General features: G+C 42.4%; 1 protein-coding gene across 9 annotated transcripts in view; it reads left to right on the top strand.

Moving 5' to 3' along the window:
• The window catches only part of LTBP1 (latent transforming growth factor beta binding protein 1), a 479,251-nt gene extending 466,005 nt beyond the window's left edge, over positions 1-13,246 (top strand). For all 9 annotated transcript variants that reach the window (XM_033176072.1, XM_033176071.1, XM_033176068.1 and 6 more), the window contains 3 exons: positions 1,674-1,796; positions 9,879-10,028; positions 12,108-13,246. In XM_033176072.1, the coding sequence (XP_033031963.1) occupies positions 1,674-1,796; positions 9,879-10,028; positions 12,108-12,289 (455 nt within the window). In that variant the 3' untranslated portion in view covers positions 12,290-13,246. The remainder of the gene's footprint in view (positions 1-1,673; positions 1,797-9,878; positions 10,029-12,107) is intronic.
• The last annotated feature ends 10,188 nt before the right edge of the window (positions 13,247-23,434 follow it).

Below are 23,434 nucleotides of genomic sequence, written 5' to 3'. Positions count from 1 at the left end.
CCCCGAAAAAGACCACCAGAGTCCAGAGTCAAAGCCAAGCGGCAAGGATCTTTAATGCAAGTTCGAACTTGGTCCCTCCGTTCCACAACATACGGAGGGCCCTGAACAATGCGTGCGCTTGCCTTTTATAGCCTAATGTAAACAGGACTTGTAAAGTTGCAGAGGAACGAGGGAATTCTCTAGGTTACAGCATTACAATTGGTTAACATTTTAAGTTTATACATTTAGCAGTTTTTTTATTGGTTCCCGCGCTCTCACAAACGGCTGTGTTCTTATCGGGGATTTTCCAGGTGGTGTCCTTCTAAAGTTGAGATATATGGTAGTCTTTGAATTGAAAGATATATGGTAGGGAGACATATGGTGGGATGAGCCCAGGAAGTTGAGGGATATATGGAGGGGAGACATATGGTGGGATATGTTTATACTGGGCTCAGGAAGTTGAGAGATATATGGCAAGCACTAGTAATTAGAACAGAAAAAGAACAAGACAGGGACTTTCACATTGCTTGTCTATACAACATCTGAAATCTATAGATAACATTATCGGTTAGGTCCGGCGTCAACTTTTAACTAGGCTCAAGGCGCCGCCCAGGCTGTCTGCCTGTAGGGTCAATTTCTAACTAGGCTCAAGGCGCCGCCCGGGTTGCCTGCCTGTAGATTTCATTTGGTCTCTTTCAGAGTAAAGGGGAGTCTAGGAGTCAGGGGGCCATGGGGCTGACCAGTGTGGAACAGCGATACGGCCTCACGACGTGGAAACCACAGATGAGTCTAGCTGCGGTGCAGAGATGCTAAGGACAGGAATTTCAAAGGAGCTGAGATCATTGCAGGAGAGACAAATGTGAAAACTGCACTCTGAAGCTTCATTTCTGACTTCAAACCACGTGCTGCCACACAGCAGCTGTCATGTAACCTCTCTGTGCTTTTGTTTCCTCACTGGTAAAATGGAGATGGTACAACCTCTTCATAGGGTGGTGTGAGTGTTTTAGTGCATTGGTGTATATTAAGTGCTTAGAACAATATGTAGCACACTCCCACCTTCTGCATGAAAGCTGTGCTCACTAATCCAGGAGTACACTACTGTTCTTATTATCTTAATACCACTGCTGTTCTTGTTATCGTGATTATTATGACTCTCAGCATTGCTATAATGCTATCCATAGGGACTGTAGAGTTATAATAGTGGCTACTAAATTTAGCAGCATCCTTGCCTGGTGCTGTATCATTTTTGGACACCAGAGATACATTTTTTCCTGTCTGTAGAGAGTGAAAAGGCACCACTCTGTCAGAATGACTACTTTCTACTTTAAAAATGTTTTTGATGATAACTCTTGATGGGTTTAGATAAAGCCATCCTTCCAAAAGGCCTTGAAGCACTCTCAGATGGCTCCGTTTTTTCAGCCCTTTACTGTTCTGGGATGTGGTGTACCCACTGTTGAGCTAATATTTTTGATCTTCAATTTGGAACCTGAATTATGCTCTACAGCAGTCACTGTAGGATGTATAAAATTCCCATCAAAAGATATTCAGACACTTTCCAGGCTCCGTGGTACGCAGGAGATAGAGGCACACGTGGAAGGGTGCGGCTGCAGATTTCCGTCGCTCTGAGCTGCGAGGGGGTGGGGCAGGTGCGAGCCAACAGTGATGAGGCCTCACGCTGCTTGTCCACTCCTTAGATGACTATGCTCAGCTGTGTAACATCCCTGTGACGGGACGCCGGCAGCCATATGGACGGGATGCCTTGGTTGACTTCAGTGAACAGTATGCTCCAGAAGCCGATCCCTACTTCATCCAAGACCGTAAGCAAAATAACTTTGTTCCTTTGATGCTAAGTTGTGGTTGAAGATTAATCAGTGGTCCTCAAAATGTAATGACAACTTGTTAACAATGCAGCATTTCTGTTCCCACCTCAGACCCGCTGGTCAGGAAGTCTAGGGTGGGACCCAGCCATCTTTGTTTCACAAGGGCGGTCCTTCTGCACGGGTGAGTCTAAGAACCACTGCATCATTCGTGAGCTGAGATCACACCACTGCACTCCAGCCTGGGCCACAGAGTAAGACCCTATCTCAAAACAAAACAAACAAAAAGAACCATTGCATCTGATGAATAGTCTTGCTGATGGAGGTACTGTTACATTTATTTTTCTTAAGGTTTTGAGATGGAGTCTCACTCTGTCACCCAGGCTGGAGTGCAGTGGCACAATCTCAGCCCACTGCAACCTCCACCTCCCGGGTTCAAGCGATTCTCCTGCCTCAGCCTCCCAAGTAGCTGGGACTACAGGTGTGCACCACCACGCCCAGCTCATTTTTGTATTGTGAGTAGAGACTGGGTTTCACCATGTTGGTCAGGCTGGTCTTGTACTCCTGACCTTGTGATCCACCCGTTTCAGCCTCCCAAAGTGCTGGGATTATAGGCATGAGTCACTGTGCCCAGTCTATCGTTATATTTTCTATAACAAAATCATTTCTTTGCTCTTTAAGTGGTGGACTGCAAGGTTTCCACGAGAACCCAGTTGTATTACAGCCTTTTTTTCCTACAAGGAAATGGCAAATGTTAACTGTACAAGTTGATCATTATTATACATGTTTTAGAGTAGGAGGTAGGAAAAGAATTGCCCTTTTGGTCAGAAATGACTTTTTAAAATACATTGGTGAGGGGATTTATAGAGTAAGAAATAGTGTGTGCCAACTTTTCCTGGATTCGTGAGCACAGCTTTCCTGGGGGAGGTGGGAGTGTGTATCTGCAAATTGTGATCCCCTTTAGAACGTCAGCGCTGTGTGAGGAAGCCTACAAACACACAAGCTCAAATCGGACTTTTCAAATGCAGACAATTTGAAGTCTGAAACAGCAGGAGGTCCACAATGAAATATTAGTATATAGTAGATAGTCTCACTTCAAGAACAAGAACAGGGAATCGCCCATTTCGGGAGCCTCATCCACAGCTCACAGAGGGACCATCCTCACATACGTAGCTTCACCACACATTTGTTTTTTGAGATAGGGTCTCACTCTGTTGCCCAGGCTGGAGTGCAGTGCCATGATCACAGAGCTCACTGCAGCTCTGCCTCCTGGGCTCAAGCGATCCTCCCACCTCAATCTCCCGAGTAGCTGGGACTACAGGCATGTGCCACTATGCATGGCTAATTTTTGTATTTTTTACGTAGAGATGGGGTTTTCACCGTGTTGTCCATGCTGGTCTCAAACTCCTGGACTCAAGCGATTCACCCGCCTCGGCCTTCCAAAGTGCTTACCAGTGTGAGCCACCATACCTGGCCTGCACCACGTTTTTAATATAGGTAATTGCTGCTGACCAAAGAGTTTGACTTAGGACTTTAGAGAAAAGTGCAATGGAGCTTTTCTCTGTCCTGGGCCCTGGCACCTGTGCACGAAGCATCCCAGCCAGGACCCAGTTCTGGGGCAGCAGCGTGAGATTTCTAGTTGAATTTAAGAGCTAGTTCAGTTCTGCATCAAGAACTTTTATTTTTTTTCCTTCCCTTCTCTTTCTCTTTTCCCTTTCTCTCCCTTCTTCATTCCCTGCTTGTCCTCCCTTCCCTTTTTTTTTTTTTTTTTGAAGGATGTAGTGTATTGATCATCTAGTAGAATTAAGAATGTTTTAAAATGTCCATGATAAGAACATGCTGTGAATCCAGCTAGGCTGATTAACACACACCTGTGTAACTCCCACCCAGGTCAGGAGCAGTGCCAGCCTCCAGAAAGCCCCTGGTGCCCTTTTTCACCCCCCTCCCTAGTGTAACCACTGTCCTGACTCCTAACACCATAGATGAACAACACTCTTTTCATCCACAACACATAACCACGCAGCACTTTATGAAATGGACCAGAATGCACTCACAGCAAGACTGTGCACTTAGGGTTTGATGCTTCTCTGTATATGTTATGGGTCGGTAAACGTTTACTTAAGGAAAAAGGAAGGGAGAATTATTAAGGTTGAAAGAAAGCCCAGCTTGCCCCATAAATCAGGAATACCAGGTTAAGTCTATATGCAACTTTGACAAATCTGTGGCTTACAGCTTTCCTCCCTAGACCTCCTCAATAACTCTGTTCTTAAATGTAAGCAAGAGCCTGGGATCATGAAAAGCATTGAAACCTCAGTAAGCACAGGACAAATGGAGAACCAAAATCCCATGCACTGATGGGTCCTAGGGGGAGGACTCAGTCTATAAGTCAGAAGCCTCTATGGCATTATAGTTTGGATTCCAGGAATTTTCATGTTGAAATGTCTGGCTTATGTACCTTCTTTTTAATGCTGGCACTGCTTTAAAGCTCTTTTTTAAATTTACTACAAATGTTAAGAAATAAACATGTTGATGTCACATCAATTTCCTATTTAGCAACATAGGAAATTGAGATGCAGTTCCAAGACCTCCAGCTTGGACGATGTAATAGCCTTTACATTTCTCACAAGTTGCAGAGAAATATTTCCCCCTTCCCAGCCAGTTTTCTGACCTCCAGCAAGGGCTTTTGGGCCCTGCTGCAAAAATGATCGTGTTGGGTAGATAGTAATATAGATTGAGGCTGAGTGAGGTTTCTTATCACCTTTATGGTTCACCATCTCTGTTACCTTTAGGGAGAGCAGTACTTCTAAAACTGGAATTTACTAGAGCAGAGAATAGGCAAACATTTTTTCTATAAAGGGCCAGGCAGTAATTTTTTTTTTTTTTTTTTGAGACCTAGTCTTCCTCTGTTGCATAGGCTGGAGAGCAATGGCACAATCTTGCCTCACTGCAACTTCCACCTCCTGGGTTCAACTGATTGTCCTACCTCAGCCTCCTGAGTAACCGTGGGATTATAGGCATGCACCACCATGCCCGACTAATTTTTGTATTTTCAGTAGAGATGGAGTTTCACCATGTTGGCCAGGGTGGTCTTGAACTCCTAACCTTGTGATCCACCTGCCTCAGCCTCCCAAAGTGCTGGGATTACAGGTGTGAGCCACCACACCCAGCCCAGATGGTAAAATCTGTAGGCTTTGCAGGCCATGTGGTTTCTGCTGTAGGTATTCAACTCTGCTGTCGTTTCACAAAAGCAGCCCTTAGATAGCACAGCAGCAAATGGGCGTGACTGTGTTTATTTACAAAAATAGGTAGCAGGCCAGATTTGGACCAGAGACTGTAGTGTCCTGACCTGTTTTAGAGTCCTAAAGAAGTATTTTGGGGAGCCTGCCTGATGTGTGGGAAGTTTCAAGTTTTACTTTTTATAATTTCTTTAATAATAAAAAATGTATTAGCTGTGAAGTAAAAATGATTTTGCTGTGATACATGGGATCTGAAGACATTGTCATAGATTAAACTTTATTTTTGTCAGTGTTTCTTAACTGGCTTTGAGTATGTGGTGTCACTTTTTTTTTTTTTTTTTTTTTGAGACGGAGTTTCGCTCTGCCGCCCAGGCTGGAGTGCAGTGGCCGGATCTCAGCTCACTGCAAGCTCCGCCTCCCGGGTTCACGCCATTCTCCTGCCTCAGCCTCCCCAGTAGCTGGGACTACAGGCGCCCGCCACGTCGCCCGGCTAGTTTTTTGTATTTTTAGTAGAGACAGGGTTTCACCATGTTAGCCAGGATGGTCTCGATCTCCTGACCTCGTGATCCGCCCGTCTCGGCCTCCCAAAGTGCTGGGATTACAGGCTTGAGACACCGCGCCCGGCCTTTTTTTTTTTTTTTTTTTTTTTGAGAATAGGAGTCTCACTATATTGCCCAGGCTGGTCTTCACTTCATGGGCTCAGGAGATTCTCCTGCTTCAGCCTCCTGAGTAGCTGGGACTCTTTTTCTCCTTTAAAGTTTTAAAATGGGCCTGCCATGGATGTATTACTCAATTTTTTTAATGGTACAAATTTTTTTAACTTTTAGGTTCGGGGTACATGTAAAGGTTTGTTACATAGGTAACATGTCATGGGGGGTTGTTGTACAGATTATTACATCACCCAGGTGTGAAGTCCAGTACCCAATAGTTACCTTTTCTGCTCCTCTCCCTCCTCCCACCCTCCACTAGTGTCTGTTGTTTCCTTCTTTTTTTTTTTTTTTTTTTTTGTGGTATTTGGTTACATGAGTAAGTTCTTTTATTATTATTATTATATTATACTTTAAGTTTTAGGGTACATGTGCACAACGTGCAGGTTTGTTACATATGTATACCTGTGCCATGCTGGTGTGCTGTACCCATTAACTCGTCATTTACATTAGGCATTTCTCCTATTGCTATCCCTCCCCCCTCCCCACACCCCACGACAGGCCCCGGTGTGTGATGTTCTCCGCCACGTGTCCAAGTGTTCTCATTGTTCAATTACCACCTATGAGTGAGAACATGCGGTATTTGGTTTTCTGTCCTTGCAATAGTTTGCTCAGAATGATGGTTTCCAGCTTCATCCATGTCCCTACAAAGGACATGAGCTCATCCTTTTTTATGGCTGCATAGTATTCCATGGTATATATGTGCCACATTTTCTTAATCCAGTCTATAATTGATGGATATTTGGGTTGGTTCCAAGTATTTGCTATTGTGAATAGTGCCGCAATAAACACATGTGTGCATGTGTCTTTATAGCAGCATGATTTGTACTTTGGGTATATACCCAGTAATAGGATGGCTGGGTCAAATGGTATTTCTAGTTCTAGATCCTTGAGGAATCACCACACTGTGTTCCACAATGGTTGAACTAGTTTACAGTCCCACCAACAGTGTAAAAGTGTTCCTATTTCTCCACATCCTCTCCAGCACCTGTTGTTTCCTGACTTTTGAATGATTGCCATTCGAACTGGTGTGAGATGGTATCTCATTGTGGTTTTGATTTGCATTTCTCTGATGGCCACTGATGATAGCATTTTTTCATGTGTCTGTTGGCTGCATAAATGTCTTCTTTTGAGAAGTGTCTGTTCATATCCTTCGCCAACTTTTTGATGGGGTTGTTTGATTTTTTTCTTGTAAATCTGTCTAAGTTATTTGTAGATTCTGGATATTAGCCCTTTTGTCAGATTGTAATATTGTAAATTTGGTAGATTGTAAAAATGTTCTCCCATTCTGTAGGTTGCCCGTTCACGCTGATGGTGGTTTCTTTTGCTATGCAGAAGCTTTTTAGTTTAATTCGATCCCATTTGTCAATTTTGGCTTTTGTTGCCATTGCTTTTGGTGTTTTAGTCATGAGGTCCTTGCCCATGCCTGTGTCCTGAATGGTATTGCCTAGTTTTTCTTCTAGCGTTTTTATGGTTCTAGGTCTAACATTTAAGTCTTTAATCCATCTTGAATTAATTTTCATACAAGGTGTAAGGAAGGGATCCAGTTCCAGCTTTCTACATATGGCTAGCTAGTTTTCCCAGCATCATTTATTCAGCATCATTTATTAAAGAGGGAATCCTTTCCCCATTTCTTGTTTTTGTCAGGTTTGTCAAAGATCAGATGGTTGTAGATGTGTGGTATTATTTCTGAGGGCTCTGTTCTGTTCCATTAGTCTGTATCTCTGTTTTGGTACGAGTACCATGCTGTTTTGGTTACTGTAGCCTTGTAGTATAGTTTGAAGTCAGGTAGCATGATGCCTCCAACTTTGTTCTTTTTGCTTAGGATTGTCTTGGCAATGTGGGCTCTTTTTTGGTTCCATATGAACTTTAAAGTAGTTTTTTCCAATTCTGTGAGGAAAGTCATTGTTGTTTCCCTTTTTGTATTTATAAGTTCTTATCATTTAGCTGCCACTTACAAGTGAGAACGTGTGGTATTTGATTTTCTGTTCCTGCTTTAATTTGCTAAGGATAATAACCTCCAACTCCATCCATGTTCCTGCAGAACACATTATCTCATTCCTTTTTATGGCTGCATAGTATTCTATGGTGTATATGTACCATATTTTCTTTTTTATCCCCCAAACTTATGCCAAATCTCATTTAGTCTTTACAAGGTAGAAAAGTGTTCATTCATTACAAAATACTTCCTACTGAGTGCAGACATTGTGTTCAACATTGGGTCTGCCATTCTACATAGCATCATTTCTCTATTTTTAAATGAGGAACCTGGTTTCAGCAAAATCAAGTGACTTGGCCAGGGTCACAGGCATGAGCAGAAGACCCAGTTCCTCTGATTCAAATCCCATGGTTCATTTCCACAAAATAAACCTATAATTGAGTGGGGCTTTAGAGATCATAAAATTCAGTGCTTTTATTTCATAAGTGAGAAAAATAAGCTTTCTGCCCAAGTTTATAATGTACACATAGTGAAATGGGAATGGGAACTCACGTCCCCCAGTACCAGCGTATTGTTCTTACCCAAAAAGATAATTTCACATTCACTTATTGTATATTTTTAGATCATATCTAAAACCCACTTTCTTCTCTGAAGGGCATGCTCTAAAGTTTCTTCTTCACTTATCTCCCCTCAGGGCACCTAATCTTAGAATATAAGAGAAACTGACCAAATTTGTCTCCATGTTGACCCCAGGCACTTTAGTCATTGTTGAAACTTCTTTTTTGTTGTTGTTAAGAGAAGTAAGTCTTTATTTCCGTGTTTAGGGAAAAAAAGAAAAAAAAAAAAGCTGGCTAAGTTGGTTGCTTTTTGGTGACCAACGAGACCAAACTCCATATCCTTGTCCAGTTCCTCCAAGTTAGACCTTATTGCCCTCCATAAGCAATGATATTTTGCTGCCCCCTGCGGTTCCACTGGAGAATTACTTCAAAGGCCAGATAGAAAGTTCTAGCCATATTTTTTTATTTTTTGAAGCTACTTTGTGGTACTATTGGGAAGAGAGAGGAGATGAGAGGCCACATGACAGTGTGTTGGGTCACTGTGGATTTATGTTTAGAACTTTCCTCTGCAAAATGAGAGCTAAACACTCTTGATGCCTGGCTAAATTGTTTTTATATCACAAAAACTCTAAAATCTAGCTCTGACTTGGTTTTAAGAGATCTAAACTATAAAAAGAGCCAAACAAGAGTTTCTTTGTTTCCTTAAAAAAAGACTTTTTGTTTTTTGTTTTTGTTTTTGTTTGTTTGTTTGACAGAGTCTCGCTCTGTTGCTCAGGCTGGACAGTGGCTGTGATCTCAACACACTGCAACCTCCACCTCTCAGGCTCAAGCGATTCTTCTGCCTCAGCCTCCCGAGTAGCTGGGATTACAGGCGTCCACCACCATGCCCAGCTAATTTTTTGTATTTTTAGTAGAGACAGGGTTTTACCATGTTGGCCACACAGGTCTTAAACTCCTGGCCTCAGGTGATCCGTCCACCTTAGCCTCCCAAAGTGCTGGGATTATAGGCATGAGCCCAGACTTTTGGTTTTCTAAACACAAGTATGATGTTCTTTCTCATTTATCAGGATGTTTTGAGGCCCTTTTACTGAATTTGTCCTTTGATCCCCTGGCAGCCCTTTTGTAAGGCTCATTCCGTAGCCAGAGCAAACAAACACATGACAAGGCCAGCCTGCTTCTCCCTGGTCTTACAAACTCCAGCTGAAAATGTATTGCCTTACACTCTTACAGACGTTCTTAGCGAATGCTTACTAGACTGCAATAGTGAATTCTGTCAGTTTTGTCCTGCGAATCTGACATTTGCCCTACTGGGAACTCAGGAAGTTTGTAACTTTGGATGAACACTTTTAATAATTCAGATCAAAAACAAAAACTGTACTTGCTTTCATTTTATGTGATTTTAACATAGAACATCAGAATTCAAAATATGAGGCTACTCTGCACAAAATATATAAATTTTTTTATTTTTATGCTATTTTACACAGCTACGTTCAGCATTTCTAATGCTAACTTTAAGATGTCTGAAATATATGTGGACATATATATATGTCTATTTAGAACATGAACCATCATCTAAATATCGTTTAAAAAATGGTGTAGGACGTTGAAAAGGTCTAACTTAGCTTCTGCCCTTTCCTTTTCAGGTTTTCTAAATAGCTTTGAGGAGTTACAGGCTGAGGAATGCGGCATCCTCAATGGATGTGAAAATGGTCGCTGTGTGAGGGTCCAGGAAGGTTACACCTGTGATTGCTTTGATGGGTATCACTTGGATACAGCCAAGATGACCTGTGTTGGTAAGAATGACATGTGTTTTATGGGACATTAATTTTTTCCTGACACCCCCATGTCCATACCTCCATCAGTAGAGAACATTTAAGATAGATTTGCTGAGTTTCAGTTTGGGAAGACAAGAAAAATTCTGGGGATGTACATTAAGTACAGTATGAATATACTTAATGCCACTGTATACTTAAAAATGGTTAAAATGGTAAATATGTTCTGTATATTTTACCACAATTCTTTTTTTTTTTGAGATGGAGTTTTCAGGCTGGAGTGCAGTGGGGTGATCTTGACTCACTGCCACTTCTGCCTCCCAGGTTCAAGCAATTCTCCTGCCTCAGCGTCCTGAGTAGCTGGATTACAGGCTTGCGCCACCACACGTGACTAATTTTGTATTTTTAGTAGAGACGGGGTTTCACCATGTTGGTCAGGATGGTCTTGAACTTCTGACCTCAGGTGATCCGCTCGCCTTGGCCTCCCAAAGTGCTGGGATCACAGGTGTGAGCCACCTTACCCAGCCTACCACAATTCTTTTTAAAAAGAAAGAGTTGGTGTTTCATTTAGGACAATGAGGATTGAAAAAAAAAAAAAAAAGAATCCAAATAGTGTTGAATGTTGGAGGAAAGGCCAGAATATCCCAGATAATCACTTTGACTCTTAAATTTAGCTTTTGATTGCAGCAAGTAATGATTTCCTTGCATACTTGACACTAGCATAAGGGAGTGTAGACATCTACAAAAAGTACAGCTTCCTAGTAACCATTTGCATGAAACTCCTCCCAATGTCATGTTGCCCCGCCTCTTACATTGAAAAGAACGGGAAACATACGTTTAACCTTCACTGTGTGACCTAGTAGTGTCTTTCAGAGCCTGTGTGCCACAAGTTTTTCTTTTATTTTTCTTCTCCCTCTTTTTTTTTTTTTTTTTTTTTTGAGACCAAGTCTCGCTCTGTCACCCAGGCTTGACTGCATTGACTGCAGTGGCCGGATCTTAGCTCACTGCAAGCTCCACCTGCCGGGTTTACGCCATTCTCCTGCCTCAGCCTCCTGAGTAGCTGGGACTACAGGCGCCCGCCACCTCGCCCGGCTAGTTTTCTGCATTTTTTAGTAGAGACGGGGTTTCACCGTGTTCGCCAGGATGGTCCTGATTTCCTGACCTCGTGATCCGCCCGTCTCGGGCTCCCAAAGTGCTGGGATTACAGGCTTGAGCCACCGCGCCCTGCCTTTTTTTTTTTTTTTTTTGAGAAGGAGTCTCGCTCTGTCGCCGAGGCTGGAGTGCAGCGACACTATCTCAGCTGATTGCAAGCTCTGCCTCCCGGGTTCACACCATTCTCCTGCCTCAGCCTCCCAAATAGCTGGGACTACAGGCACCCGCCACCAGGCCCGGCTAATATTTTTTGTATTTTTAGTAGAGACGAGTTTTTACCGTGTTAGCCAGGATGGTCTCGATCTCCTGACCTCGTGATCCGCGCACCTCGGCCTCCCAAAGTGCTGGGATTACAGGCATGAGCCACCGCGCCTGGCCTCTTCTTCCTCTTGAAGCAGTCCTTTTGCCCACTTTGCTTTTGTGAGTTTTAATCCACGGCGTGTCTTTAAAATAGGTAACCTAGGTCCTTAACAGATGTTTCAAGTGAGTGAGAGCCTAAATGGATCTCATGTAGAAAGAGGTCTGCGAATGTTAGGGAAGGCTTTAGAGAGGCTGTATGGAGAGGTCTCTGCTTAGGTATCTGGCTCCTCTTGACAAATCTAGCAGTTCCTCCATACCTATGGGAAGGAATTTGGAAGTAATATAATTCCTCTAACTTTCTTGAGGTTCTACTAGAAAATGTCAAGCTCACAAAATGCTCATGCTGTGCTCGATAACAGGGAAAGAAGTCCTAGGACTTCCCTGATAATCTACCTCTTTAAGATCTAAAAAGTCCCCTTTATCTTGTCTGTGGTTGAAGCAAGGTGGAGATAGCTTGCTTACTTGGGGTGGTCGGGGGATGGGCAGCGTTTAGGCTGCCTGGAAGCCTCAGGTAAGCCTCAGGTAGGTTATGTGTCCTCACAGAGCAATATCAAAGATTGTTTACCTGCATGGTTTGACTTATTGCAGATGTAAATGAATGTGATGAGTTGAACAACCGGATGTCTCTCTGCAAGAATGCCAAGTGCATTAACACCGAAGGTTCCTACAAGTGTTTGTGTCTGCCAGGCTATGTTCCTTCTGACAAGCCGAACTACTGCACTCCGTTGAATACCGCCTTGAATTTAGAGAAAGACAGTGACCTGGAGTGAAACGGAATCTACATAACCTAAGCCCATATACTCTGCACTGTGTAAAGGAAAAGGGAGAAATGTATTATACTTGAGACATTGCACCTAACCCGGAAGGCTGGAAATACAGAAACAGCATGGAGTTGCAAGTCCTCTGAAGACAATGAGAGGACTTAGGATGAGCCCAACAGGTGTGGCAGACCAAATGGACATTTCTCTGAAAAACCAGTATATATAGTCTGTTCATATGTAAAATTCAGTGGAAGAGAGGTGGAACAGTGCTGTTATTTTAAACAGAAGGTTGTATTATTATGTTGTTTTGTTTTTTTACTATTGCTTGATTAAATTTGGCATTTAAATAGTGGTGGAAATATTTTATATAATTTTCATTTTTTGGTTGTGCAGTTCCTTGGCTACTGTTTTTCTTTTCCTTCAGTTTTTTTAAACTCTCAAATGAAAAAGTCTTCGATAAAATATTGTTAAGCTGTATTATAAGTATTGTTACACAGGGTTATGCAATTCCTGGCCTGGAGCATTTTTGAAATTCAAATTGTCTGTCCTGTGGAGCAGGCAGTGATTTTGTTTCAAAACTTTTATACACATTTGGAGAAAAGTACTTTATATTTTCAATGTTTTGTCCAATGTTAATGTCCATTCTTAGCCAAGCTGCTAGCAGGTATCAATTGGATCCCTTTCCTTCACTGAAATGGAAGAGTTTATAAGCTTACATTAGTATTGTAATATGTAAAGTAAGCCCAACAAAAATTTTTAAAAATTTGATGATCCCCAATATATCTACCATTGTATGTTAAAGTGAAATAAATCACCATTTTTGTAGAAAAAATTCCACCTGAGAGTAATTGTCAATGAGTACACGTGTATCAGTTGTATCCCACTCTCCCCACTTTTATTTTTACCAATGGTCTTCTGTTAATGTAGAGTCTTTTACAAGTGAGTCATTAAATGTGTTAGATCTTGTTAGGGGCTAAGTTGTTTCCCCTAACATTCATATGTTGGAATTTTAACCTCTAATACTTCAGAAAGTGACTAGATTTGGAGATCGGATCTCTAATGAGGTAATTAAGGATAATGAGGTCATTGGTGTGGCCCTCATCCAATATGACTGCTGTCCTTGTGTCACCCATAGAAGGTATCTGAGTTACCGGTGGCGAATCCATATAGGTCTGCAGCAACCTCAATGCTTGCCTCCTCAGAAGAAAGAATTTGACTGAGGGGCATAAGGCAGAAAAAGAGATCAGGCAAGTTTCAGAGCAGAAATGGAAGTTTATTTAAAAAGGTTTTAGAGCAGGAAAGAAAGGAAAGTTCACTTGGAAAAGTGGGTACCTGAAGGCCAAGTGCAGTGTTTACCTTTGAACCTAGCGAGGATTTCACAGGCTGGCCCCTTTCCCATGATTCTTCCCTTAGGGTGGGCTGCCTGCACACACACAGCGCCCTTCTTACACTTGGGAAGTGAGCACACACACTGTTGAGGCAGCTGTACACATGCCCGTCTGAGGCTTTCTTCCCTTTTCTGGTGGTGTGCCCCTGGAAGGTCATACTCCACCATTTTGTCCTTAATGTTCATACCCAGGAAGGTGCATCTCTTTGGCACCTGCATTCAATTAACACTTGAGTGCAGCAGGCGTGGGCCATCAGGAAATGGCCCCTCCCTGGCCTCAGCTGCCAGTTGATCACTTTTAGAGAGGTAATGTGGTCACTGCCGAACCATCACCTGACATTCCTAGTGGATGGGGGAAGAACCCTCTCATGCCTGTCTGACTACCTGTAACACTTAGAAGAAGAGATTAGGACACAGATACACAGGAAAGACCCTGTGAAGACACAGGGAGACAGTAACCATCTGCAAGCCAAGGAGACAGGCCTCAGAAGAAATCAAGCCTGCCCAAACTCTGAACTCCAACCAACGGCTGGCCTCCAGATTTGAGAGAAAATAAATTTCTGTTGTTTAAGCCACCCAGTTGTTGGTACTTTGTTATGGCAGCCCTAGCAAACTAAAATACATATCACAGGAAAAATGATTAATAGCTTTCACAGTTCCAGTCCTGCTCACACAACCACAGTAATGCCACTGTTTCATAACTTTAGCTGAAATTCACTTTTACTTGAAAAAGCATCTGAGTTTTTAAAAACAAACTATGGCTAGGCATATCCAGCAGAAATGTCTGCCCATGTAACATTTTTTTCTGAAAAGTTTTGCATTTTAATAACTACAGTAGGCCGGGCGCAGTGGCTCACGCCTGTAATCCCCGCACTTTGGGAGGCCGAGGCAGGTGGATCACCTGAGGTCAGGAATTTGAGACCAGCCTGGCCAATGTGGTGAAACCCCATCTCTACTTACAAAAAAAAAAAAAAGAAAATTAGCCAGGCATGGTGGCAGGAGCCTGTAATTCCAGCTACTCGGGAGGCTGAGACAGGATAATCGCTTGAACCCGGGAGGCAGAGGTTGCAGTGAGCCAAGATCACGGCACTGCACTCCAGCTTGGGCAACAAGAACAAAACTCTGTCTCAAAAATAACTAAATAACTACAGTGGGCAGAATAATGACACCCCAAAGATGTCCGTGCCCTAATCCTCAGAACCTGTGGGTATGTTACCTTCCATGGCAAAGGGGAAGTAAGGTTATAGATAAGCTGTTAATCACCTGGCCTTAATAGGAAGATTATCCCGGATTATGTGGGTGGGCCCAATGTAATCACAAGGGTGATTTCATTGTGATTACACTGGGCCTACCCTGATAATTTGGTGATTTCTTCCAAAAGGAAGAGGACCTTAAAAGTGGAAGGAGGCCAGTCATGGTGGCTCACACCTATAATCTCAGCAATTTGGAAGGTCAAGGCAGGTGGATCACTTGAGCCCAAGAGTTTGAGACCAGCCTGAGCAACATGCTGCAACCCTGTCTCTACAAAAAATAAAATTAAAAAAAATTAGTTGGGCATGGTGGTGCACACCTGTAATCCAAGTTACTCGGGAAGCTGAGGTGGGAGGATTGCTTGAGCCCAGGATGTAGAGGCTGCAATGAGCAGAGATTGCACCACTGCACTCCAGCGTAGGTGACAGAGTAAGACTTTGTCTCAGAAAAAAAAAAAAAAGTGAAAGAGGAAGGCAGAATTGGAGAATCAGAGGGAGATGTGAGAAAGACTCAACCTGCCACTGCTGGTTGGCCAAGCGATTCTTCCTCTAACTGAGGGAGCCAGGAGAGAGAATGAGTCCAGGAATGCGGGTGGCCTCCAGAAGCTGGAAAAGGTGAGAAACAGATTCTCCCCTAGAGCTTCCAGAAAGGAATGCAACCCTGCTGATCCCTTGACACCTTGATTTCAGTCCCATGACACTTGTTACTGAAACACCAGAGGTCTGGTCTAGGTCCTGCAACTTGATGCACAGAAAGCCAATCACTGAGACGAGTGTTGTCAGGGAAGGATTTAATCGGGTGCTGCAGCCCAGGAGATGGGAGATCAGTCTCAAAAATGGGGGTTTATGGAATGGAAGAAATGTAACCATGTGTAGGAAGACAGGAATTAGGGAGGAGTAAGGCAGGAGTTGGTCAACAGGAAGCAGGTGATCAAATAGGCAGTAGTAGTAACAGGTGAGGGGTCCAGACTCCCATGGTTCAGATGCAGTGATCTGGTAAGTTTCAGCTCCTTAATACTATTTGGGAGAACTTATGGTGGGTTTTCCCATTAGCTTTTCCTCGGATAAGACAAATGAAGAAAGGACCTCAGATAAGACAAATGAACGTTCTCAAGTTTCAAGACCAGGAGGGTCAATTTCTATTTTTATTCAAAGGAATGATAAACATCGGTTCTGTGGGCCAGTTGGGCCAGTTTCAGTGTCAACTTCCAACCTATAGAACCGAAGATAACAAATGTGTATTGTTTGAAGCCACTGAATTTGCAGTGATAGAAAGCTAACACAATCTCAAAACTTCATATCTTACCTGTCTCTTGCAACATCTTGTAGCTGATATTTGTATAGGGGAAATGTGTGACCAGTTTCCAGCTGTTTCCACTTTCCAGCATGTGCTCTTAATGCATTTTCATAGTATCTTCCACGTCTAGACTTTGTTTTTACCTAGTGTTGTGCAAGTCCCAAAAAAGTACAGCAAGTGTCTAAAACTGTACAGAAGAAAGCCACGTGAGTATGTGTGAGAAAAACAAATATGGAAGAGAAGATATTACTGCACACAAAGCAACTTTGATTACCAAGAGATGTTTCAAGCATCTGACATTCTAGCATGATAGTTTTATTGCGTCTCCATTGTCTTCGTAGGAAATTAAGGGATTTGACTGAGGTGTATCATGAATTCTATTAGCATTTTCACACAGCAAATTTTCATTTTTACAGGTTAATTATATTAAGCAGGAGATGCCTGTACATAATGAAAATACATAGCTTGCTTTATTTATTTTTATTTTTTATTTTTTTGAGATGGAGTCTTGCTCCATGGCCCAAACTGGAGTGCAGTGGCATGATCTCAGCTCACTGCAACCTCTGCCTCCCAGGTTCAAGTGATTCTCCCACCTCAGCCTCTCGAGCAGCTGGAATTACAGGCGTGAGCCACCACGTCGAGCTGATTATTGCATTTTTAGTAGAGACAGTGTTTCACCATTTTGGCCAGGCTGGTCTTGAATTCCCGACCTCAGAGGATGTTTCCCCCCTCACCCTCCCAAAGTGCTGGGATTACAGGTGTGAGCCACCACGCCCAGTCAATAATACATAGCTTTAAAGTGACATTTTTAAGTAAGTTTTGTTGCATAAAGTTTGTTTCACAGCCCTAGAAAAAGTTTTGTGTGTGTGTGTGTGTGATATATAAGATTATTTTAGCTCCTTTCAGAAGTTACTGCAATTTTAAGCTTAATGCCAGTTGCCCTCACACGAGGTCTGGGATTCTGTGGCAGTGGTCCTAATTCACTGGTTATGAAGAGACAGGCATGTGGTAAGATGTAGTCGTGTCATTCATTTGACATGTATTTTCCAGCTGCACTTGAGCATCTTATACCCAAGTAAGAACCATTTCTCTTCTGCCCACCCATGGAACTGGTACCTTAAAATACTATCAGTAATATTTCATTCATTTGTCATAAAATCAAATGTCATTCCAAAAAAACTAAATCTGGCCATCTAATTTAAACCTATGTAGTTTAAAGGTATGTTCTTGAAATTTGCCATGTTAGCTGAAATGAGCAGCAAGTACTAATCTAGCAAACTAAATAAACTCTTAAATATATCAAAGTTCTTTTGCACAACTTCATATTTCTATTTAAAAAGTTTATAGAGGCCGGGCGTGGTGGCTCACACCTGTAATCCCAGCACTTTGGGAGGCCGAGGCGGGCAGATCATGAGATCAGGAGATCGAGACCATCCTGGCTAACATGTTGAAACCCCGTCTCTACAGAAAAAAATACAAAAAATTAGCCAGGCGTGGTGGGACATGCCTGTAGTCCCAGCTACTTGGGAGGCTGAGGCAGGAGAATCACTTGAATCCAGGAGGCAGAGGTTGCAGTGAGCTGAGATTGTGCCACTGCACTCCAACCTGGGCAACAGAGCGAGACTCAGTCTCAAAAAAGAAAAAAAAGAAAAAAACTTTGTAGATACAAAAGCATATCATAATTTAGCTTTAGTGTTTTCACACAGAGACATTCTTACTCTAAAAGTGTACTTTAATTCTGGTAAATCTTAATGACTCCATGTTACCAGAAATAGGCATAAGGAATGAGATTCATGAATATTTCATTTGAGTCAGCAGCCTTAGTTAACATATACGGCAGTGTTTCATGTACTACTTTGTGGAGGCAGCCTGTAGCCGACCAGACTATGCCACTCTAAATATGCTTTTTTGGCACAATGATGATTACTGTTTTTTTTTTTTCTTTTTGAGATGGAGTCTTGCTCCATCACCAGGCTGGAGCGCAGTAGCGTCATCTCGGCTCACTGCAACCTCCACTTCCCAGGTTCAGGCAATTCTCCTGCCTCAGCTTCCCAAGTAGCTGGGACTACAGGCGCACGCCACCACGCCCAGGTAATTTTTGTATTTTTAGTAGAGATGGGGTTTCACCATGTTGGCCAGGAGGGTCTCGATCTCTTGACCTCGTGATCTGCCCAGCTCAGCCTCCCAAAGTGCTGGCATTACAGGCATGAGCCACTGTGCCTGGCCGGCACAATTATTATTTTAATCTGATTATTTTCAGAAACAGCAGACAGTAGAGGCTCTGAAAACAGCATAAGATACTTTTTTTTTTTTTAATAAGGGTAATTTATAAAGAAAATTTCCATTTGTGAGGGTATCTCCCTCTCTGTATCAGAAAGATGATGGCTCTGGGACTGAAACTTGCATAATAAGCCTCACAGTTGTTTACCATACTTTCCCTATTCACCTTCTCATAAGTTGCCTCCTTCATAGCTTTCTTCCTTTATTTTAATTGGAGATGATATTTAAGCCCAAATTCTAAGCCTTCCATGTATATGAGATACACACGTTAATACACTTCTATGTGTTTTTCACTTTTAAATCTTTTGTTACAAGGGCCCCAGTGGAGAATTTAGATGGGCAGAGGAACAGGGATTTTTCCCCCCTCATCTACAAGGCCATAACCATAGATTTATGAATTGTTCTAATTAGTTGCAGCACTAAAATTCTATGATGCTAATACGCTCTCTAGCTTTCAAAGAAGAATGACTTAAATATGTCCTAGAGCACCTATTACTTGCTGCTCAAATCTTTGCCAAGAAGAAGAAGAAAAGAGAGATGGTTGCCAAAGATCAATATCAAAGTGATGGGTAATTGCGATTATGAGAAAAAGGGAATAGGGAAGGTATCATCTGCAAAGTGCAATGATAAATCTTGTTCTGATAAGACATTAGACATTCCTCAGGGAAAAAAGCTCCCCGAGTTAGCATAAAACATTCACAATCATCACAGGAATATGAGGGTCCTCAGGCCAGCTTTCACTGCCTTTAAGAGTATGGTTTTGCCATGGGCCGGGAGTGGTGGCTCATGCCTGTAATCCCATCTCTTTGGGAGGCTGAGGCAGGTGGATCACCTGAGGTCAGGAGTTCAAGACCTGCCTGGCCAACTTGGTGAAGCCCCGTCTCTAAAAATACAAAAATTAGCCGGGCGTGGTGGCAGGGGCCTGTAATCCCAGCTACTTGGGAGCCTGAGGTAGGAGAATCGCTTGAACCCAGGAGGCAGAGGTTGCAGTGAGCTAAGATCGTGCCATCACATTCCAGCCTAGGGGACAAGAGCGAGACTTGTCTAAAAAAAAAAAAAAAAAAAGAGTTGGCCATTACCAAAAGAAAAGGTGAGAATGTTTGGAGAACTTCAGGCCCAGTAAAATCAGTGTGGCTGGAACAGAAAGAGAACCCAGGGGGAGTGATAGGTTATGCTCTCAAGGAAGCCTTATCATGTGATATTTGTGTGCCAGGTTAAAGTTTTCCTTCCTACTAAGATGTCTTTAAAGTTCTTCCCCAACCTTTAGTCATCTCAACTTTTTCAGCCCATTCCCAAACATTTCTTTGAATGATGGATATTTTTTCTACTATCAGTAAGCAAACTTCTCTCTTCCTCTCCGTAGGAATTGTCCTCCCTGGTTCCTTCCCTTGTGACGTTAATAGTTCTCTGCAGGTTACCTTAAACTATAAAAATCTCAGACCCTTCTAAGGCACATACAGAACAGGATGTCATGTTGCTCCTAAGCCCCACCTGGAACGTCCTGCTCTTGGAAGAGAAAACAGCCCTTTTTCCTCTCTCCATTTGCAGAGGCCTAAAGAGCAAAAGCAAAAAGGATAATGAGATGCTTGTAAGGAAATGGCAAGGGGGTGGGCTTTGGGGAACATGCCCAGCTGGGTTCAATTTCAACATCCTTCCTTAAGACCAAGAAGTTCCTAGCAGGTGGGTTCCTGGGGGTGTTGCATATTCACTAAGGTGCGCAGCCTCTCAAGGATAGAGAGGGAACAGAGAAGAAAGCAGCTGACAAGGGGAAAATAGTTCATACAGAACTTTCCCACGTAAGAGAACTGGGTAGGCACTAATTAGCCTCTGCTAAGATTTTAATAGTGAAAAGGAGTTGCTGTTATTTCATATATTCTATAAGCATTTGTTAAATGCTTATTTTGTGGCCGGGCGCGGTGGCTCAAGCCTGTAATCCCAGCACTTTGGGAGGCCAAGACGGGTGGATCACGAGGTCAGGAGATCGAGACCATCCTGGTCTACACGGTGAAACCCCGTCTCTACTAAAAAATACAAAAAACTAGCCGGGCGAGATGGCGGGCGCCTGTAGTCCCAGCTACTCGGGAGGCTGAGGCAGGAGAATGGCGTAAACCCGGGAGGCGGAGCTTGCAGTGAGCCGAGATGGCGCCACTGCACTCCAGCCTGGGCGACAGAGCGAGACTGCGTCTCAAAAAAAAAAAAAAAAAAAAAAGCTTATTTTGTACCAGGCGTTGTGCTAGCCCTGGGAATATGGAAATGATTAACAAGTCATCTTTGACCCCATAGCTAGCTCAGAAGACAGATGGGAGCCCAACTAACCATAAGGCAATGAGGTAAGTATAGTAATTAATAGAACCTAGAATTCATTGTTATGGAAACAAAGCAGAACCAACTGATTCTACCCTGGAGGGCGTGGGAATGTCGAAATCTTTTTTTTTTTTTTTTGAGAGTCTCGCTCTGTTGCCCAGGCTAGAGTGCAGTGGCGCAATCTCGGCTCCCTGCAAGCTCTGCCTCCCGGGTTCACGCCATTCTCCTGCCTCAGCCTCCCAAGTAGCTGGGACTACAGGCGCCCATCACCATGACCGGCTAATTTTTTGTATTTTTAGTAGAGATGGGGTTTCACCGTGTTAGCCAGGATGGTCTCGATCTCCTGACCCCGTGATCCACCCGCCTTGGCCCCCCAGAGTGCTGGGATTACAGGCGTGAACCATCACGCCCAGCTGGGGATGTAGAACTCTTAAGAAGAAGATGAAGTAATTGGAATTGTATGGGCTTAAAATTCACTAGGAAAAAAAAAAGAGAACCACACAGCCACTTCACCTGCTCCTTCCTTTTTTGTCAAATAATGTATGTCTGGTCTTTCAGAAATAGCACTGGACTTGGCATCTCAGAGCACCTACCTGGGCCCTAATTTCTGTCTCTTCCATGGCCAGTTATGCGACCTCGAACAAGTCTCTTTCTATCTTGTCACTTTTTTTTTTTCAGTTAGTAATGTGAACTCTGAAATCCCTACTGTGTCAAAAACGTCAAATTCCTTTTCTTTTTATCAAATAATCTTTCCCAGCTTGATTTCTTAATCCTAGTTAACTGTGATCACATTAACTATTTGCTACCTTAGAATGGCTTCATGAAACCCTTGGGCCATAGTCATTCTCTGCAGAGCTGGATGTTCCAAATGGACACTCCGTAGATGCATAAAAACAGGTGGTAAATGCTCTAACAAAGCAGGGGCATTCTGTGAATTACAGCTTCAACATTTGAAAGACTTGACATGAAAAAGATAGATTGGATTCTAAATCCACTGGCATTTTGACAAGAAATTTCAACTTTACTTTTGCCAATGTAAAAAAAAGAAGAGCTTCTTTAAATGCAATTTTAAATGTCTTAAATTTCTGAGTGGTTTTTAAAAGGTTTAGAAGTTTTAGCCATCCATTTGTGCAAATTTTTCACTGATGGTGACTATTAGAAATCCAAGAGATTAAATTAAAAGTCTCGATCAGGAACTGCAGGTAGTCATTTCAAAGATAAAACCTATTTAAAAGTTTGTGGATATAAGGTCAAGTTTCTCAATAATACTTTAAAAGTACTTTATTAGGAAGTGTTATAAAATTATTTAATATTTAATTTTATACCTACTACATAATCTTAATTTTAAAAGTATTATATGAAGAAAATTTAATTTTTTAAACCAACCTCCACTTAAAGGCCTCAAATCCCCTCCCATTAATCCCAGTCTGCCAAATAGACATCCTGTGAAACAGATGTTTTGCCAATCTGTGAAAAACACTGGGAAGCATTATTTTAGGGTGGATACCTATGGGTGGAACAATTCCTTCTATTCCATAGTCATCCTTTCCCTTTCTGATCTGCAGGGACAGTTGTGCTGTAGATAAATTTTCATCCATGCATAGGTCTGTTTCTGAACTCTATGTCCAATTCCATCACGTTTTTCCTATCTGTGCATCAATGTTATACTGTTTTCATTATTAGGGCGTTTTTATAAGTCCTCATTTCTGGTAAGGCAAATTCCTCTACCTTCTTTTTTAAGGAGTGTGCTCACTCTTTGATTTTTAAATAATTAATGAGCAGACATTATTTTTTGAGCAGTTTTACATGCATAGAAAAATTGAGGGGAAAGTATAGACAGCTCTCATATAGCCCCTTACCCCCACTCCTGCCTCCAGGTTCCCTCATTAATATCTTACATTAGTGTAACACATTTGTTACAATGGATGAGCCTCTGTTGATACTTATTAATTAAAGTTTATAGTTTACACTAAGGTTCTTTGTGTTACACATCTATGGGTTTTGACAAATGTATAATTACATGTATTAACCAGTATATCATACACAATAGTTTCAATGCCCTACAAATCCCCTGTGCTCCCACCTATTCATCTGACCCTTCCTCACTTCCCCCACCACCCAAACCCCTGGTAACCACTGATCTTTTTACTGTCTCCATAGTCTTGCCCAAAAAACGTGGTTGGAATTATATAGTATGTAGCCTTTTCAGATTGACTTTTTTCACTTAACAATATGCACTTAAGGTTCCTCCATTTCTTTTCATGGCTTAATAGGTCATTTCTTTTTAGTGCTGAGGAATATTCCATTTTATACATGTACCACAGTTTATCCACTCACCTATTGAAGAACATCTTTGTTGCCTCCAAGTTTTGACAATAAGGAATCAGGTTATTCTAAACATCTGCGTGTAGGTTCTTGTGTAGATGTAAGTTTTCAGCTTCTTTGGGTAAATGCTAAGAAGTACATACAGCTGCTGGATTGTATAGTAAGAATATGTTTAGTTTTGTAAGAAGCTGGAAAGTGTCTCCCTGAGTGGCTGTACCATTTTATATTCCCACTAGGAATGAATGAGTGTTCCTGTTGCCCCATATGTCTGTCAGCATTTGTTGCTGTCAGTGTTTCGTATTTTAGCCATT

This window comes from Trachypithecus francoisi, unplaced genomic scaffold (genome assembly GCF_009764315.1).
Source record: "Trachypithecus francoisi isolate TF-2019V2 unplaced genomic scaffold, Tfra_2.0 Lachesis_group17, whole genome shotgun sequence".
NCBI lineage: Eukaryota > Metazoa > Chordata > Mammalia > Primates > Cercopithecidae > Trachypithecus > Trachypithecus francoisi.
The sequence above is the reverse complement of the archived record's forward strand: the minus strand, read 5'-3'. Positions and strand labels throughout refer to the sequence as shown.